General features: G+C 35.7%; 1 protein-coding gene across 5 annotated transcripts in view; it reads right to left on the bottom strand.

Annotated features, from left to right (window-relative positions):
• fam184ab (family with sequence similarity 184 member Ab) overlaps window positions 1-20,448 on the bottom strand; it is a 182,253-nt gene that overhangs the window by 112,942 nt on the left and 48,863 nt on the right. For all 5 annotated transcript variants that reach the window (XR_003598534.1, XR_003598535.1, XR_003598536.1 and 2 more), the window contains exons 2-6: window positions 9,522-9,641; window positions 7,382-7,540; window positions 5,951-6,190; window positions 5,166-5,249; window positions 3,995-4,246 (exon numbers count right to left, since the gene is read on the bottom strand). Coding sequence is in view for 2 of the 5 variants with exons in the window: in XM_028041116.1 (XP_027896917.1) it covers window positions 3,995-4,246; window positions 5,166-5,249; window positions 5,951-6,190; window positions 7,382-7,540; window positions 9,522-9,641 (855 nt within the window). In the remaining 3 variants the exon portion in view is untranslated. The remainder of the gene's footprint in view (window positions 1-3,994; window positions 4,247-5,165; window positions 5,250-5,950; window positions 6,191-7,381; window positions 7,541-9,521; window positions 9,642-20,448) is intronic.

Below are 20,448 nucleotides of genomic sequence, written 5' to 3'. Positions count from 1 at the left end.
CCTTTGTCCTTTCACAACCTTTGTACTCAAAGAGAAACATAAAGTTGTTTAATGCCACATCGATCCTCTTGGATCCAAAAAGGCCTAAAATCCAGCATGCGTCTCTTTTCTCCATGCTCATTTGAGCCTACTGAGCCAGCAAATCTTTAAAGGGCTCACAAAAATAGCTCCTCTGTTTACTAAAACCCTGCTCTGTTTTGTGGAAGGCAAGCAGAACAAGAGGATGAGACGGGATAAATTTTAGGAGCAAAACCTGCTTGGAGGTGAAGTGGCTCATGGAAACAAACCGATGCAGGGAAAGAAACAATCAGGAACGAAAACACCTTTAAATGTGGCTCCTGCTGTCTATTCATTATGGTTTTGTTTGTTTTTAATAATGAAACATGGTAAAAATGTAATGTTATAAGTGAAATAATCTGCCAGTGGAACCAGAATTTTTTTTATTATATGAGTATTAATAAATTAGTGTCTTAAAACAAGTTGAAAACTTACTTGTATGTTAGTTTTGAGACAAAACGAGTCATTGCAAATGTTTTTGCAGTGTACTTCAATTAGGATATGTTCTCAGTTAATTAGTAACCGATTATTCTATTGAATCATTGATTAATCGGTTATAAGAATGAAACATTCTGCAGATTTTTTATTTAACAACTTAACCTTACTAAATGCAGTATTAGAAAAGTATATCTGAGAAAAATAAGCTGCACATTTTGAGGATTTAGGACAGCCTGTGCTGCATTAGATGTTTTCCAATAATTACTTTAATTGGTTTAATCTAATTATTAATCTGACTTGATTAATCGGGTAAAAAACTGGCAATAATTCTGCTGATTTTTCATTTAATCTCTTAAGCCCATTAATGTAAATAAGCATTTTATTGCCAAAAACTCAAGAACAGAATTTCTTTAGTGAATGTTTGATCGTTTGTAGCAAAGGATGCATCAGCAGCTGAAGAAACTGCGTCTAACATCAACATGTGAAAAACTCAAACCCCTCATTGATTTATCATCAATTGGTTTAGACTAACCAAGTAATAATTGCATAGCAAAAGGTGTTTAATAAGTGATTCATCAGATTTGAAAAATATCTGATTAATAGAGTAATCGTCAGAATAATTGATTAAAAAAACAACAGGTAGTTGCAGCCCTAATAAAACTAATAAAACCGTTTTCAGTGATGATAAATATGCACAAGTACTGAAGTTTCAGGTGTAAGAAGTAAAATCCCTGAATGGAAATGTACGGATGAAACCTCTTTGTGGGAAAACTGCCTGAAGTCAAACTTTAGGCGTTCTTTAGTTTTTACGGTTTAATCCAAATAGATGGAGTTAAGTACAACATCACCCCAAAATCCCTAAAGAACCTCTCTGATTTTTACATTTCCATTTCAATTCAAAAACTCATGATTAATTGCTTTTGTCTTGCGGGGAAAAGCCTCTGTCAGCCAACTTGGACCAGCTTTTCTCGAGAGCGAAATATTTAGTCCGAAGACAGTGACAGCAGCAATTTAGCACAGCGTCACTGGTGTATTTCACTCTGGGGAAAATTTGTAATTTTTGGCAAGCACGTTCCCGCAGTAGCTTGTGAACAGTCAGCCATTAATTACGTCTGTCTGAGTTACTCCGAGCGATCATTTGCTTGCATTTCTCTGAAGATTTGCCCACTTCATCATGAGCTAAAGGAGGATGACAGAGAACATTGGAGCAGTAAGCTGAAAACAGGAAAAAGTTGTTTAAAGTTGGAGTTAAGTTGATGCCTGATTAGTTTTTTTCTGCATTTATGCTTTTGTATCTGCACTGGCCTTCAAAATATTCATACAGCAAACTTTAATGGATTTTATTAGAAGTTTAGGTGACAGACCAACACAAAATGGAGCATAAAAGTGAAGTGGAATGAAAATGACAGATGGTTTTCATTATTTTTACTGATAAAAATGTGAATGCAAGTTAATATTTAGCTTTTTTGTAATGAGATGTCACTGAATCAGTGAATCTGTAGTTTAGGTTTAAGCTTATTGTCATTACAACTTTCTCATGTGCCGCCATTTAATTTATTGCTAAAAAAAGAAACTGGTAAAATAGGCTGAAGTTTTTGTTTGTAACATGATAAAGTGGAAAAAGTTAAGGAACCTTGAATCTAAGTGAAGGAATAAAATGCTCCTCCACCTCAGCCAAATATTAAAACACTTAAACTGAAGGTTAAATATAAATCTATTATTTCCCAACCATGAACACTTGTCTGCATCTGAAGGATTAAGAGACTGGCTCACAGACAGTCTAATTTAGAGATTATTCAGATATTAACCCACCAAACACTCAATGTATGAGACAATCAGATTTGTTTGTATCAAGTAAAGTCAGTTTCAGGCTTTCTGCTTTGTTGACTCTTCTTTATCTGGGTTACAGTTAATTGCGCTGATAATTAAATGAAACTAATAACCCCAGGCACACAGCAGTTTCTGCTGACCTTGATCTTATTCTTGGTAACTCTGCAGAAGGAGGACCTCTTACTGTCTTCTGTGTAATCAGGCTTCAAACAAACCAGACCCACTTTACCGATTCCCCTCAAGCACTTGTCATTTGTTATTTTCAGTGGGGAATCCCCTCAAAAGACCTTGAAGACATCAAAACTCTGAAAGTAGGAACAAATCCTCACCTAACAAACATGCAGCTTGTTCTTACACGATTTAATCTGATTGTGCTGAAAAAAGTCAAATTTATCCAAATTTACCTTGAAGGCATCAGAATGGAAACATATTGTAAGATTGAAGTTGTTTGTTTAAGCAGAAGAGTTGGAGAGTAAACACTGAGTGTGTTTTTCATTAGCTTCCTAACCTTTGATTTGGTATTTTACTTACTTCTATAAAACAGACAGTAAGGTTTAAATTGTTAGTTGCCGTTATTAAGTGCTGGGAACACTTATGCTAGTCTGCTAATGTGCTAGCAACAAAGCACATTTTTTGATTAGCGCGCTTATACTAACTTTGAAAATGTTTTAAAAACTTAGCTTTCCCTAAATTTTAAAGCACCAGTTTACTTTAGAATTTGACACATTTACTAAATTAGTCTAGTTTAGTAAATTAGTAAAACATTAAGTTAGTAATCACAAAAACAATGCTTTACTAATTAGCATTAGTGTAGTGCTAATTGGTGCTTATTAATTTAATAAATATTAATTAAATTAGCACTCAGCAGTAAGTAAAGAACTTAGTAAAGCACATAAGTTAGTAAAGCAACAGATTAGCTGCTAGTGGAAGCACTAGCTTGGTGTTCCTGCTTTTTGTTCTCCTTTAGGCTCCAACATGGAGGAAAACAGCTGTTAAAAGTTTAAAAGTTTCAAGTTAGTAACTTTCTGTGCCTGCTGCTGCGTTGTTTGGACCAGAAGCATTAACCTATGGAAATAAAACTAAAGGCCGCCTTGAATCCAAAACTGACAGTTAAACGCTCCTGTGGGGCCAATTAGAAAGTGTCGGATAAATTAGAGCAGCCGCCATGTTGCACCTGTTAGAAGTTTAAGGTTTAGTCCACAGAGATTGAAAAAGTTTGATTTTATTTCAGTTCAGTAGCAACTTATCAGATTTGATCACATATAGATCTGCATCTTATAGATTATCTTACTTTTATTATAGTAGTTAAGGGTAAACAAGCTGTGTTACAAAGGATTCATGTTAAATATTAGCTGCAAATTTGAATAAATATGAATTTGTGATGGATGGATGAAAAAGCTCATCAATGGATGGATGGATTAGTAGATGGATGGATGGACAGATGGATGGTAAACTAACATTTCTCCCGTCTCTTTCTCTTCATATTTTTCATATTTGGAGGAAAACAAAAACTTTCCTCCATGTTCAGACTTCCTGTCTGAGCTGAAACGTTTATTTAAGTCAAACCAAATTATATCTTGGCACTACCCCAACATTTCTATTGGTCCATAAATGGCAGGAGGAAGTAAAACCATAGAAACCGCCTCCATTTTGTGTCCGTCCCACTGACCTTGGTGGAGCTCTCTGCCGTGCTGAGCGCCGCCTGCAGCTTGTGCGACTTCTCACGGTTTTCCCGAGCCTCGTCCTTCACGCGGGCCAGCTCGGTCCGGAGCTTCCCCAGCGTTTTCTGGAGCGCCGCCTCCTGAGTCTGGAACTCCCGCCGCAGCTCGGCCTCGGTCCGCTTCCACGCCAGCAGGTTGTCGGCCGTCAGCTGCTGGGTTCGCTTCATGGCCTCCAGCTCGCGTTCGTAAAACGCTTGAGCCTGGAGAACAAAACGGAAAACAGAGCTAGACGTAAAACTCCCGCAAACACGGGAAAACTACCAAGTATTTCTGGTTTAGTTTCTAGTGAAAATATCTTACTACACTTAAAGTAAGACAAAACTAACTCATCATATTAAGTCAATCATTCCTTAATATTGATGAGAGAATATTTATTCCATTGGCAGATTTTTGTGAAAATTAAAAACTGACTTGTTATAATAACTGAAATAATCTGTCATTATAATTAGTACCTTTTCATCAATATTAAGAAATTATTGACTTAATTCTATTTTTGAGTCTCTTAAAAACAAATTCTCTAGTGAGTCACTTAATCTGGCTGCCAGTAATAAAAGAAAGAGCCTCTCCTACTTTGACTAGGACGCACCATTTAAAGCTCGTGTTAAACAAGTTTTTACTAAGCGTTTAATCTGGTGTGCATCATCACTACCAGTCACATTAGTAAGGCGTGGAGTGCTGCTGTAGTAAAATACTCTTGTTAAAACGCCTCGTTTTCTGTCATGAAGCAATAAAAACTCACTGGTAGATCATTCTTACCAGTATATTATTCATCTGATTTTATGAACCAAGTTTAGGACGAGTACACAGGCCTTTAAACTCGTAGTTACTTTGGTCAATAAAGCACAAAAGCTACTAAATGAGCATAATGATGTAACAGGAGTGTAAGCTGAACTCAGTTTACAAATGTTCTATAAATGAACCTAAATAAAAGTACACTGAGTGAAGGTCGTTGGATTTATCATCTAGTACGAGGCACCTCCAGTCAAATTCATTACGGAATCACTAAATTTAGCTCCGTGTTGAGATGCAACCCCAAATATCACTGTTATTAGCTGGCAGGGGGGAAAAACTCTTATCCACGATGTGTTGGACTCGATGCTTCCCGCTGCTGGGCGGTACCTTGCTGAGTTTGGCTTCGTATTCGTCCACCAGCCTCTTCTTGTCCTGTTTGAGCTCCTCCACCCGCTCCGCCAGAGAGTCCACCTGCAGCACAACAAGACTCATTAACCGTTTCTGCTATTTAAACTGTAAACTTAAAGCTGTAAGAGTGGATTTTATTTGGGAAACATTTACCATTTCCAGTGGAACAAGTACTTTTTTTAATCAAGATTGAGGAATTATTGACCTAAAACAAGCCCTTTTTTCTGGCTGAAGAGTTAGTGCATTTGAAATAAGACAGAACTAAGAAATTTACACTTCAAACTGAACCAAAAATACTTGGTAAGATTTTGTGCTTATATACAATTTTTGAAGTGATTACACTGCAAAAACACAGAATCTTACCCGGTATTGTTGGTCTGGTGTCTAGTGGAAATTTAAGTTAATAAAGAAAATATTTAATCCATTGGCAGATTATTTTACATATAGCAAGACGTTTCTCTAATGTTATGAGTGAAATAATCTGCCAATGGAACTAGTACTTTGTTATCACTGTTAAGGAATTATGGACTTAAAAAAGATCACATTTCTTGCTGAAATGTTGCTTGTAAGTTAATTTTGTTTCACTTCATTGAACTAAGATATTTGCACTACAAACTAGACCAAAAATACTTGGTAAGATTTTGTGTATTTGCAGCGAATGAGTTTTTCCGCTTCACAAACTTTCAGTTTAATAGGGAAACTACAGCACACTCAGGCCAACAGGTTGGGCTGTTCTGGTTTTTCAGAAGTTAACGGTGCGTTACCTCAGCTTTGTGGAGCTGCCCCAGTTTCTCCTGGTCTTTGCTGTAGTTTGCATTCTGGCTCTGGTGGCTGCGAAGGAGCTCCTGGATCTCCTGCCTGTGCTGAGCCTTGAGCTCCTCCAGAGCCACTTTCTTCTCCTGCTCAAACTGAGCCTGGGCCTGGCTGAACGTCCGCAGCTTCTCCTCAAAGGACCGTCTCATCTCCTCCACCTCCCTCGACATGGACACCACGCGCTGCGTGTGCTGCCAAAAGAGACACAAAATGAAAGGCTGAGTCAAAGGAAGGGGGGATTGATTTATGGGTTTCTGGGTTTCAAAGTGAGCCAGTGAGTCTTTAAAAAGGTCCGCGCCAGGCGGTGATGCGCTGGATTGGGGAGTTCTGCTCTGACTGCCAAACCTTTCGGCTCTGAATGAGCACAAAACAATCTGAACATTAAACTCCTTCAACTTTTTAACATCCAAGTAACACAAATGTCTAAACTCACTGATCTAAAGTAGCTTTAATAGTTATATTTACATTCATTTTCTCTTAATTTCAGCATTTTATTTGACTAAAGTCACAGATAGCATAATTATAAACTTGCTCTAATTAAATAAGATGTTTGTCTTTGAAAAGAAGTGCAGGCATAATATACCAGAAGTAGTAACTATTTAGCAAATCAAGGAGCTGCATTCTACGGTGACCCAGAAGGGTAAAAACAAAAAAATATAACGCCACTAAGCAGCAAAAAAAGCCACGACAGATGTTGGTTGTTTTGCTCAAATGGAAGCTATGCTAGCAAGTTTTGCATAAGTTTCATTTGAGTATAAATTCAGGTTTAGCCTAAACTTTGTTTTAGCATAAATCCCATTTTAGCAACAGAAAAAACAAACAAACAAGCAAAAACCCGTTTTTTAAAGAATAATTAAATTTTTTTTTTTGTTTTGGCCGGAATTTTGTTTTAGCATAAATTGTGCTTTGCCAAACATTTTGCTTTAGCCGAAATAACCGTATGTGTTTATCTAAACCAGTTTATTCTGCTCCACTTCACAGTCCTGGACTACTCTGTGTTCATCTGTCACATGAAATCCCAATGAAATACTTTAAAGTTTGTTGTTGTCAAGTGACAAAATGTGAGAACTTGTGAAAAATATTAAATGGTTACAAAAAGACTTGACCAAAATCCAACTTCTCCTTAATGAAGAAATGTTTTGGCAAACAAATTCTTTCATTCAGTTTTCCAAGATATTAGATCAGCTTAGCTATTATTGGAAGTCAAAGTAAAATGGTGCCCGGTATCAAACCATGATTTGTAATGACAACAGAACATGTCTGGGTGGATCCCTGCTGTCGACAGCAACAACAACTCGCCGCATGACGCTGATTACCTGCAGCTGTGCCCGCAGGACCCGGGCGGACACAGCTGCTTGCTGACAGGCGGAGGCTGCGTGTACCTGGGCCTCGGTGCAGAGCTGCATGTCCTCCACCCGCTGACGGTAGCTCTCGAACTCGGCCAGCGCCTGCCTCTTCATCCTCTCGTGCAGCTCCATGGACTCCTCCAGAGACTGGATCCGTTTCTTCAGGTCCATCTCATCGCTGATTTTACTCTTGTACTGCAGCAAACATGAAACGCTCAGTAAGCCAAATAATCGCTTCATAAAATGAGCTCAATAATTTCCATTCTGATTAATCATATTTTTGAAGGGGAATTTCACTTACAGACTACATAATCCATTTTATTTATGATTTTGGTTTTGTGTGGTTTTTATTTACATTTTGGTTGTTTTTAAAAAACAAAACTTGCATTAATATTCCATTATCAATATATTATTTGAAAATGGTCTCAAAAATACAATACTATCTTTTATTGAAACAATTTATCGTCCAGCAAAATTTGCTATTGGGATAACGTGATAATACTTTACATTAATATGTTCTACAAAGTTTTTGAATATTAATGAGATAAATAGAAATAAGCTCAATAATTTCCATTATGACAATAAATGTTTTTGAAGGGCAAATTTGTTTACAGACTTCAAAATCTATTTTGTTTATCATTTTTGATATTTGTGTTTTATTTTTAAAATAACTTCCAGTTCTAGTGTTAATTGATTAGTTTTTGCGAGGGAACACAAAAAAAACAAATCCCCATGTCCCCTGCGGGGCTCCGTATCACTTTGTTCAAAATCTTTTAAAAAAATTTCTATTAAGTAACTTTTGCAATTCCCTTATTAATCGATCAATAAAAACCAATACTCAGAACTAGACAAAATCGGTAGATTTTTTTGTATTTGTGTAGCACATGCAATAGGAATGCTATTTTATTACATTTTAGGCAAAAACATATATAATCTTATTTAAAAAAGTAACTGAAATATTTTTTATTGGCATCTTTTAATAAATTTCTGATGTTGTATAAAAAAATCTGCAGAATGTGACAATTTCTTGTCAGAATAATCAATGGATTAATCCATTATTGAAATAATCATTAGTTGCAGCTTATTAGATTTTTCTCATTCATTCTTTTACATAATTGAGAGATAATAATTAATTAATTAATCTCTTAATTAAGTAATTAAGAGATTTTATTAGTGATTTTGTTATACATTTTTTTAACTGAGCCATATTTCTACAGTGAAAAACACATTTCTCCCAAACATAAGATCTTTTTCATTTCATTCACAGGCAGAAAAACCTAAAAGACGAATATTCTGCTGATAAAATATTGATGATTTCATTCTGAGAGCTGGATGTGAGATCCTGGCTAATCTGATAATACTTTACAGTGGTGAGTCTCTGTAACGATGCTTTGAGGTGATGAAATCATGTGTTTGATCTGGAGTTAAAAAGGAGGGAAAGAAGACCTGGCAGGTGCAAAAAGGTACAAAGTTTCACTCCTAAAGTCACGTTTTCATGGAGAAAATGAAACAAATGAAGCATTTTCTGACCAAGAAGAAGAAGATAATTACCAGCTGTTGATACTTGATGGGGCTTATATGACTTTATAACCATAAATTCAATGTTTACCCAAAAACCCCAAATTAGCATAACATTCATGTAATTACATATGAGATCAACACACCATGTCTAAATCTTTTATGCTCATTTTGCAGGAGTTCTTACAACAAACCCTCTGATAAAAGAGTCAAGCTGTAGTTCAAATGTTAACTAAACGTTTACAATGAAAACACTGTAAAAACACTAAATCTCACCAAGTATTTCTGGTCTCGTTTCTAGTTAATTTGAAATGAGACAAAACTAACGTACAATTTATTTTTCAGCGAGATATAAGAGCTTGTTTTAAGTGAATAATTTCTGAATATTGATAAATAAAATTGATAGTTCATCTGGCAGATTTTTTCCACTTAGAATATGGGAAAATGTATTGTAATAATTAAAATAATCTGCCAGTGGAACTAGTATGTTTTCCATGAATAATAAGGAATTATTCACTTTAAACAAGCTTACATATTTTGTTGGAAAAAAATTCTACGTTAGTATTGCCTTATTTTAAGTGTGATAAGATATTTGCACTAGAAAATAGACTAAAATGACTTGTTAGTTTTAGTTTTTGCAGTGTGAGTGAAGACTCACCTGCAGGATCTTCTCTCTGGTCTCAGACAGAATCTGCTGCACCTCCTCTTCATGCGCCTCCTTCAGCGTGGCGATGGCCGCCTCGTGCTCATCGTTTTTCGTGTTCAGTGCATAGATAACCTGCAACAGACACGCATTAGGTCAGGGGTGTCCAAAGCGTGGCTCGGGTCCCATTTGTGGCCGTCCAAGAATAATACCAATTTGTTTGTTCAACTTTTTATTTTAAATCTGGGTAAAATTATTTCTGATATGGCTTTCTTGCAATAGAAAAGTAGAGTAGAATCCCGTCTATCCAGAGACTTTGCTTCACCCAAATCAGCTTTTATTTTATTTATTAAACTCAGCTAACCCTCACAGGCTTTCTATGAAAAATCCTGTTTTGTAACTTAACTAGATGCCTTTGTTATAAGATAGAAAATGTGCAAAATCCTAGTTGTTGAGTGTAAGATTAAAAAAAAATATCTGGCTACTTTATTTGTTTTATCTTAGTTTTTTGGCCACCCCTCCATTAGATGTTAAACACGATCACTATCAGGATTTAATGCAATGTTAATACTCAACTTTGCGACTCGTTGCATATATGTTCCTGAATATTTAATGCAGGCTTGAGCTGCAGAACATCGTTTTCAGGATGAAGTGTAACTGGATAAAAGCGAAGCCGTTACAATGATTTCAGTTTACAAGACAGAAAAGGTTTGCATTTATTCATGAAAAGCAGCTGGAGTATTGGGAATGTGCAGAAACGTTCAAAAAAGTCAATTCAGTTTGAATATATATATAAAAAAACCACTGCTCTTTTGATCTTTTATTTGATTATTACAGATGATCAATCTCTCTTTTTGTTTCTGTCAGAAAGTCAGGACTTTGATGATTATGATGGCACCTATAGATTCCAAAGAATATAGAATAAAAACATGAAATCAGATCTTCCAAATCAAACGAGTGGATTAAGTAGCCGTAGCATGAAGCCTGTAAAGCTTCTGCATCACAAATAAGCAGATTCAGGATGTAAATGAGCCTCCATGATCCCGGCATCAGCTCAGCGACGCCCTGTGGTCATGAATTAGAAATGGGCTGCTGCTGTGCATCACCGGGGTTAAAAATAACACAAGCAAACCGCCGCGCACGGGACCGACCTCTGACCTTTAAATCCCATCCCCAAAATACACGCGGCCGTCCGGAGAGCCGTAATCTGACAGCGCGGTAATCCCCCGGCTCATGTGCACAAAGAGCGGGACGGGGATGAGGTTTCACATAAAAAAGCAGAGACACATTTCTGTTTTTCAGAAACAGAAAAATGTGATGCTGCCGCTGCTGCTGCTGGAGAAGCAGGTCAATAATTCAGGACACTGAGCTGCACAAAGCTGCTGAAGACACTCAGAGATTACAGACCATGTGTCAGAATCAGAATACAGAATATCTTGATCCACAATTTGTGATAGTTAATGTCGTTTTTGGGTCGAAAATAATAAGTTCTAGCATTTATGTTAAATACCTGAAATCATTTCTATATTATTCTGAGATGCATGAGAACATGGGAAAAACCATGGGACAGGGATCAACCAATCACCGCTCAGTCACACCACCCTCTTTGAGAATTTGAAAACCTTTGATCTTTATTTACCAAAGTTATGGGGGGATCAAATATTTAATTGGTTTGAAATAATAATAATCTGTTTCCCCTCCAAAACGTGGGAACTAATTAATTTAACAGCAAGTATTTAACTATGTTCATTCCTCTCACCATGGACAACAAATGCTGTAGATTTGGGAACATTTGCTCTTTATTCACCAAAGTTACCTGGGGAAACCAAATATTTCAGCCATCTGAAATATTTGGTTCCCTCCCTGTAACATGGGAACTAATTATGAGTTTTCAAAAACTCTTCAATTGTATTCATTCCTCTCACCATGGACAACAAATCCTGTAGATTGGAAACATTTGCTCTTAAATGGAATTAGTTCCCATGTGATTGAGTGGGAACAGATTCTTTCAGACAGCTGAAATATTTAGTTCCCCCAGGTAACGCTGACAAATAAAGACCAAATGTTCCCAAATGTGCAGGATTTGTCGTCCAACGTGAGAGGAATACATATAGTTAAAGACTTGCTGGTAAATTAATTAGTTCCCGTGTTATGGTGGGGGAACAGATTATTTTTAACAGTTGGTGTTGGAAATAATTGGTTCCAACACCAACTTTGGTAAATAAAGACCAAATGTTTCCAAATTCTCAGGGATGGTTTTGGGTGGTGGTGTGATTAAACAACCCAAATCTCAAGATGATTGGTTAATCCTTGTCCCATGGCTTCTTCTTTGAAAAAAAAGAAACTACGTTCTCATACATCTCAGAATAATAGAAAAATTATCTAAGGCATTTAGCGTAAATGCTCGAACTTATTATTTTCAACCCGAAAATGACATTAACTATCAAAAATGATCAATTAGAGATATCTTTTATCCAGTGATCTGTCATATTTTACATTAGAACAGGATTTGCCAGAAAACCTACCCTCTCATTTTTTCAGAAAGTCTACTCTTTGTGCCATCAGCCAGCTTTCATCCATTTATATCAGCAGTAAAAATATAAATACACACAATGTGTTGGAAGACAGTGTTTGATGGCTGACTGATCAAAAGTGAGGCTAAAGTGAACTGAGCTCTTTGTGATAAAAAAAAAAAACTAAGTAAACAAAACAGAAAACGACTATGTTTATTTATTTCGTTATTGTAGAGTTTTGTTGATTTTTTTTAACAGCAGCTGTTGATTAAACTGACAGTTACAACCTGATCATGATTATTTGAGTCGTTTTACTGAGAAATTGATCAGAAGCTGCGTGAAAATGATTGGCTCCTGCAGTGCGCGCTCCCAACACAAACAGGGACAGATTTTTACACAAAACTGGCGCTCTAAAATGTATTGGTTCAAAAAAGATCATTTCTGGTCTCCCAAGCCTACATGACAAAGAAAGAAAAAAGAAAAAAGAAGGAGAAGCAGGAAAAACAGTGTAGAGAGAAGGAGACGATCACATCTACATCCAGGGCTTTTAATACGATGAAAAGAAGCAGATAAGTTTCTTAAATTAGTTTTTGTTTTTTCTGTTTTCACTGACAGCTGCAGAGCTGCAAACTGCTGACTCTTCATAAACAACAACTTGTTTTCTTCCTCTGTTGCAGATGACCTGTGAATTTAACTGTGACCATTCGGTCTTGTTTTTATCTGTCGCGCCTTGTAATTTAACATTATAGCACTAAACAACAGCTCTGTGTGTTTATATATTCATCTAGACGGTTCAGTGTGGCGTATTTTTAAAAAAAACGTTATCTTCAGTCCCCCGCTTCAGATTGATGCCATTTACAGCAAAAAGTCATATTTAAACGAGCAAATTGCTGCTGCTTGTGTGAACTCTATAAACATTTAAACTGGTGCTGCTTTAAAATTAAAACAAACTTTGGCACTTTCCTGATTTATTTATTACTTTGGATGTTTTCAAAACTCTATTCTGTGTACTGATTGATTACGTATTGCGTAAACTCTGGGCCATCGGAGCCAATAAAACTTGCAGGTCGGCAACTTTTTCTTTCTTTAATTTTTATGTTTATTGTGCTTTTCACTGGGAACTGAGGCCTTGTGGTGTCAGGGTAGATTTGCTCTACAAATGTGTTAAAGGAATGGTAAATTACAGAGAAATCATGCATTTACTTGTATAACTTTTGGAAAAAATTTACTTTTATAAGCAGTTTTACTAAACTTTTTACTAGAAAAATATTTGGATACTTTCCCCAGTGAGAAAAGCGTCACTGAATGAAGAATCTACGTTAAATTGAGACTTCTTGTTTATACACAAGCTTTGTTTTTCTAATGTTTTATACAAAAGATCCAAAAACATAATATACTGTCAATGGAAACTCAATTTTCATTTGCATGATTCAGAATTTTTCTCTTTTTCTACTGGATGATGAAAGTTGTAACAAGCCCTTTTTTAAAGGACAATTTTGTTCACAGACTTTATAACTGATTTTATTTGTTATTTTGGTTATTTATTCTAGATATTAATTTTTTTTTTCCAATTCCAAATGTTCATTTAAAGTTTATTGATCTTTGAAAATGGGTTCTTGAATTATGTCATTACCAGTATGTTGGTTGAAAATGGTCTCAAAACAACATTATTGTTTATTGTAATAAATGCATGTATAGTTTTGTCTTAGTTTAAATGTACTAAGACATTTCCACTAAAAACTAGAGCAAATATACTTGGTAAAATTGAATGTTTTTGCAGTGTATTCATGGTGTGTGCTCAGTTTTAGCTTTTCCTTGACTGAATCTGGTTAAAAAAATAATGCTCCATATTCCAATTATGAGCAGTTAAAACATGGAGCTAACATTTCAGTCAGTAGCAGCAGGTCGGCACTCAAATCCAGCGCAAAGTGAAGCCTTTCCTGCTGAAGATAGAAGCTTTTAAAAAGATAGAAACACGTTTCTTTGCCTTTCCTGTCAGTTCAACTCAACAGTATATATAAAGGTTCGAATTCACAGCCTGTGCTTTTATTTGGAGCTTTGTGTTCATAAATGAGCAATGAATTGCCCGAGATCAGAGACCAACAGCGACTGAGAATATTTGGTTTGCAGTAAAATAAAGCATCTTCTCCTCGGAGCGGCTGAATTATTCAGACTCTCATCAGCTTAAGACGAAGAAGCTCTTAGAGGAGCTAAAAATCTCCGTCACGAGACACTTCTGCAGATGAAATGCACTACTCAGAATGCTGCAGAGGAACAAACACAAACACACACACACACAACCAGAACAGGCTGCCAAGATCCTGGTGAACCAGTGAACCCGGGTCCAAACGCATCAGTGTGATTGGCCTGACTAATGGCCACCAGGCGGTAGAAACCATTGTGCAATAAAGTGTGTGTTTCAGAGATAAAGTCTTCTTTTTCTGGCTCTGCCACCCAAAAAATACCAGTAGTTCATTTAAAAATTTGAGGTAAATTTTGCCAGATTTATCCCCACATTCAAGGACACACTCTGCTTTTGGGAGTGTGTGAGCACAACTCAATTTATAGGACTCATAGCGCCAGCAGTGAGCCTCTCAGGCTGGTTTTTCAGTCGCCTTCGCTCTGATTAAGATGACACGCGGCTTTAAAAAACGTCCTGCTTTGAGGTCGAATTTAACTCCATGTCAAGGCATTTTATGGTAACCCTGAAGGGACACGCCGAGTCAAACGCAGTTTGATGAGCGGACATTTTTAAAACCAATACCAAGAGTAAATTAAATTAAGTAGACTATAGAGATTATATTTGCCTGGGAAAAACCTGAATGTACTTATTTTTTATTTAGTTTTAGGAAGATTGTACATGAAAGAAAAATAATAGTTGTGCACAGAGGAATAAATTTCTGCCAAAAAAAAAAATCCTGTGAAACTTCTAGATTTACAATAAAAAGATTTAAAATTCTCCATCAAAAAATGTTAAATTTGTGAGAAAAAATATTTTTTATGATTAAAGTGGCAGCATTATGTGTTATCCAGGCATGTAGGGCCATTTCATAGCACAATCAAGTAACTATGTTGTTCTAAAAATGAAACATCAAATATGACTTTGGACTCTATGGTCTTGAAATTGGGCCTCTGTGTCTTTAAGATCTCCTGCTCGTTCTGAAACTCCGCCTCTAGGAAGTCATCGTAACACAGCTCCTTTATTAACCCTTTAAAAACGTTTTACCGGCGTTTCACCGAGAAGCAGCTCCTATAATGGGCTCAGCTGACCCACCAGGTGTTTGCTAATTGCTGCTGGCTAGTCTGAAGGAGCTGAGTGGAGGAGAGCTGCTCTTGAAGGTGAGGTTAGGTCCATCCAGGCGTTTTGCACAGCTGAATGGTTGCCATGGAGATTAAATCATTTCTCAAACATGCATGAAACAAACAGGGCAACACTCCAGGTTTGCTTTCAAGAGAGAATAACATTATGACATGATGTAAAGCTTAAAAAAAGAAGTCTATTTTACATTACACTGCCCTTTTATAGATTTAAATTTTAAAAATCTAAACTAGGATGCTCTCTGACATTGGAAAGTCAGGAGTTTGTAAGAAAGAAGAAGTTTGAGACCATATAGGTAGTAAAAGCAGAGGATGGAGTATCAGTGAGTCAGAAAGGTGCTGGAAATGAAACTATAATAAACAACAATGATCCTAATGAGACGAGAGCAGTCCATGTGAGGCGGACTGCTTACTGTTTGTGGTTCCATCACTGAAAGCCTTGTTATTTGATTAGCTGCATGAATTCAGCTTTGAGAGGCTGGAAACAGAATTAAAAATAAGTCCAGGTCAGCTTGAATATCATGTCCTCAGTACAACAGGAGCTACAAACCAGGAGGATACTGTCCTCCTCAGGGAGCAGCTTATTTTTATTTATTTACTGTTTACTTTGGGTAAAATGTTCTGCATCTCAACTGCTTTGGTCTGTTCAGTCTACCACTGAAACGATTAATCGGATTAATTGTGATTAATCGATAATTGAAATAATAATCCACCAATTTAGTAATTGATTAATTGTCAACTAGAGAATACAGACTCAAAAAGGCCATTTGTTGAAAGAATTACACATTAAAAACAAAATTAAACGAAAACTGTGTTTTCGTTTAATTTAATTTCTTATTTTACCAAACAAAAAAAACACTGTCTGTAAACATAAACTCAAAACTTCACCTGAATCAAATTCTGTAAAAAAAAAATAATAAAATAAATAAGCATGCTGTTCAATTATTAATCAGTTAATCCAAAAATGAATCAACATGTTGCACTGTACTGTTGTTAAATCGATTATAAGGTGCTGAGCTTTTAACATGTTGATGTTAGAATTCTTTTTTTTTTTTTGCTGTATTTGCATCATTCGATACAAATGACAAGCGTCCACTAAAGGAATGCTGTTTATTTTCTTAGTTAAAAATAAATGTAATTACTTGTTTATTAGCATCTTTTAATATATCTTTAATACTATATCAAAAAGTTCACCTTATTAAATTAAAAAATCTACAGAATGTGGCAATTATTTATAAAATTAATTGTCAGAATAATCGATTAGTAAAACAATCGTTAGTTGCAGCTGTAGTTCAGTCTCAAATTGAATCTGAAACCGTGAAGCTGAAAGAATCCAGTCAAATTTTGCATTTTACTAAAGAGCATTAAATAATCACTGAAGTCTTGTAAGAGAATGAGTGAGACAAAGTCGCTCACGATCGATCTTTTCTCTTCTCCGCCGGTCGATCACTTCGTGTTCTAGCAGCGCTTTGCTTAAATAACAGAAGGCAGCGGATCAATAAGGCGACAGAAAATGCAACACACTGTGTGTGTGTGTGTGTGTGTGTGTAAACACTGTAGACTTCTGCAGCTAGTGACTGGAAAAGCAGGAAAAAAACCAGAAATTTGAAGCTCTTTCTTCGTGTTTTTTTTTATACTATATTTGAAATACAATAAATATGGAAACATTTCTGCCCTGTGACAGACTGGCGACCTGTCCAGGGTGACCCCGCCTCTTGCCCAAAACGTTCACTGGAGAGGCACCAGCACCTCAGCAGACCCCACTGGGGACAAGGGTGTTAGAAAATGGATGGATGGATGGGTGGATGGATGGATGGATGAATACATTTCCAGAAATATGAGAGTTAAGGGAAGGACACTGAAAAAACGAAGTGCCAAAGTCTAAAAACTAAAGAAATTTTTCTAAATGAAAATAAAGCAGCTTTCATCTGAACAACAGAAGTCATGACTTTTTAATTGTGTTCTGCTGTAATCAAAGACAAAGATGCCCTTTTAAGTTCACCTCAGTCAAATACACAAGTCAATCTAAATTAGTTGAAAAGCCTCCATTAAGCCTCCGTATAAATATTTCAAGAACAAAAGAAGATTTATTGTAATACAAAAGATAAAAAGCCATGTTGTAGATTCTGATTAAGCCTGTCACAATAAGAAAATAATCAGTTAATCACATGATAAATTAAAATTTGATCTTTTCCATTCTGATGATCAATCATTTTTGAAGGGCAATTTTGTTTGCAGACACATAATAATTTTATTTATGGTTGTGGCTGTAAGCGGTTTTTATTTCTGTTTTATTTATTGTTTGGATTTTTTTTAAATATCTTCCAGTTTGTAAACTGTTCTTTACAAATTTTAAAGTTTACTGATCTTTTATAGGGTAAACTTGCATTTTTATGCCATTATCATCATGTTACTGGAAAATTGTCTTAAAACAACAATAATATCATTTATCACAATAATTTACTATCCAGCAAACATTGTTTTACTAATTCTGATGCCTACATAAAGTGAGGAAAATGAGAATTTGGCTAAATATTAATTTTGTTTTTTCCCTCCTGCTTAAAAGTTTGAGATCATAAAACAAATGTTAGAGTAATCACAGCTAAACCCAGTAACTGTCATCAAGTGTTAGAGAACTGGTAGTGAGTCTTCACATCTCTGTGCAGGAATTTGGACATAAAATTCAGCCATATTCGAGGATTTCCAACTTGATTTATAACTGGACTTTGATTAGGCCACTCCAAAAACGTTTTTTGAGACAGCTGTGAAAGAGTTGCCATAAACATACCGTGTCCCAGTAGTCCTTTGTAATTGTGATGCTTTCAGAGTTGGATAGTAACTAATTAGCTTTTCCCAATTACATTTACTTTTTTGAAAAAAATTGCTTTTTACTTTTACTTGAGTAATTTTATTATTAAGTATTTCTACTCTTGCTTAAGTAGAGTTTCTGGATTTTCTACCCACTGAATGTAAAACAAACATGTTTTAACCAAAAGTCCACCAGACACAGACCTGCAGTTTTTGTTTCCTAAGATTTTTATTGAAAGAAATTGATTTGGAAAAAAAATATTTTGTCTGATTTTGCTATGTTTTGTAACTTATATGAATTATTGTCATTTGGGTCCTTAAAATACCAAAATTTCCATTAAACTTTATATTTTGGTCCATCTGATGATGTAATTTTTAAATATTAAATGATTGATCATTTGATCCATTACTCAGTACCTGAGCAGACTTTTTTACCAAATACTGTTTTACTCTTGAGTAATTTCTTGGACTGCTAGTTTTCACTTTTTACTTGAAGTATTGCTACTTTTACTTGAGTACTTTTTGGGCACTCTACCATTTTTTGGATGTTTTACACTTTGAAGTTGTTTTGACGCCTGTGATTCAATATATTGTGCGGCGCCAATAAAAAATTTAAAGCAAACTGTGGCGGACGCCGACCTCAGGAGAGTTCACTTTTTGTTCTGCTGGCTTTACAAATGTTCAAAGAGATCCTAATAATGAAAAATGAATAGTTGCAGCTCCTCTTGAAACTTATCAAAGGATTAAATGAATAAAAACGGTTGGCTGTCTCTTGTTACTTTTCCAACAGTCACACACTCCTACAAAGTCTATCATCCAGGTCAACTAATGAGACTTTGATGATAATGATGATGTGTAACGACCATCATTTCTCCACCTTAATGCTAGCCTGCAGCCATTTCCCACCTTGTGGAAAAGGAGTTTAGTCTTCAGAGTGCAGAGGAGTGGTGCAAAAACGGAGGACTGAACATATAAAAATTTATTACATTTCTTGTATCTAGGGCCAAAACGATTAATGGGATTAATCAGCTATTGAAATAATTGTAAACTAATTCAGTAACTGATTAATCGTTAACTGGAGTATGCAGGCGTAAAAAAGACCATTTGTTGGAAGAACAATAAAGTCAAAGAAGTAGTTTAACCAAAATTGAACAAAAAATATAGATTTTGCATTTAAGGTCTGTAAATGTGTTCTTCCCAAAACTCCTCAACTGGATCAAATACTGTAAAAAACAACAAAAAAAGTCTCAAAACACCTTTTGCTATCCAATTATTAATCGGTATATTAGTCTATAAATAAACATTCACTAAAGAAAAATTACTATTGCATTTTGAGCAATAAAATGTCCTCTCATTTAAAAATGGCTTTTATTTATTTATTTATTTGCATCTTTCAATGCATTTCTACTATTGCATAAAAAATTATTGAGGTTACACTGCAAAATGTGAATTTTTTTATCCGATTAATTGTAGAATAATGAATTAGTAAAATAATTAATAGTAGCAGCTCCTTTTGAATCTGTAAAATAAAATAATAAAATGCAGAGGTTCCAGGTTCTGCATTAAATACGGTTTATATTAATATATGGATACACTGTCACCACAGTATGGAGCCAGAAATAGATCATTAGGGTCATTATTTAAGCTCTGATCTTTTACAGCTCACTAAAAACTGTAAACTGCATCTTGTAGATTTTTGTTTAATCAAATGTTATTTGATTTGCCATTTCAGCTATAAAAACCTAAATAAAAACATCACAACTTTCAACGGCTCCACATTTAACCTTCTCCAATAGCTTTGGTTTTTAAAATGAAGCCAAAACAGAAAATGATTTCCAAAGAAACGCTCCATGATACGAACGGGTGTCGTTGCGTCGCTGGGTATTGATTTCTGCACACTTGGGGATAAAATCGTTACCTGTGCGGAAAAATGTCCGAGGGGGGACGCGGCGCTTAATTACTGGAACAACTTTCAATGTGTCATTTCGCAGGCAGAGTCTTCAGAGATGAGGCAATTGCACAGTTGGCTTAGTGGAAAACTAGTTTAGCAAGCAATTATCTTCATCATTACTGCTGCATACCAAGTCATTGTTCAGTTGGACGCCTTGTTTTCCTCTTTTCACACCCGTTCTCTCTGCGCTTGAGTCGTAGCAACTATTTGTCACTTTTCTTTAGCAACTCAATGTTTTCTTGATGTCGGGATCACCCAGCCTGTTTGTCGCTGGTAGAATAGTTCAGTTTCTTTGTCAAATCATCAAAGAGTGCAGAGTGTGAACAACCATCAGACAAACTGAAACTGAAGG

The sequence above is a fragment of the Xiphophorus couchianus genome, chromosome 15 (assembly GCF_001444195.1).
Source record: "Xiphophorus couchianus chromosome 15, X_couchianus-1.0, whole genome shotgun sequence".
Taxonomy (NCBI): domain Eukaryota; kingdom Metazoa; phylum Chordata; class Actinopteri; order Cyprinodontiformes; family Poeciliidae; genus Xiphophorus; species Xiphophorus couchianus.
This window is presented reverse-complemented; position numbering and strand designations above follow the sequence as displayed.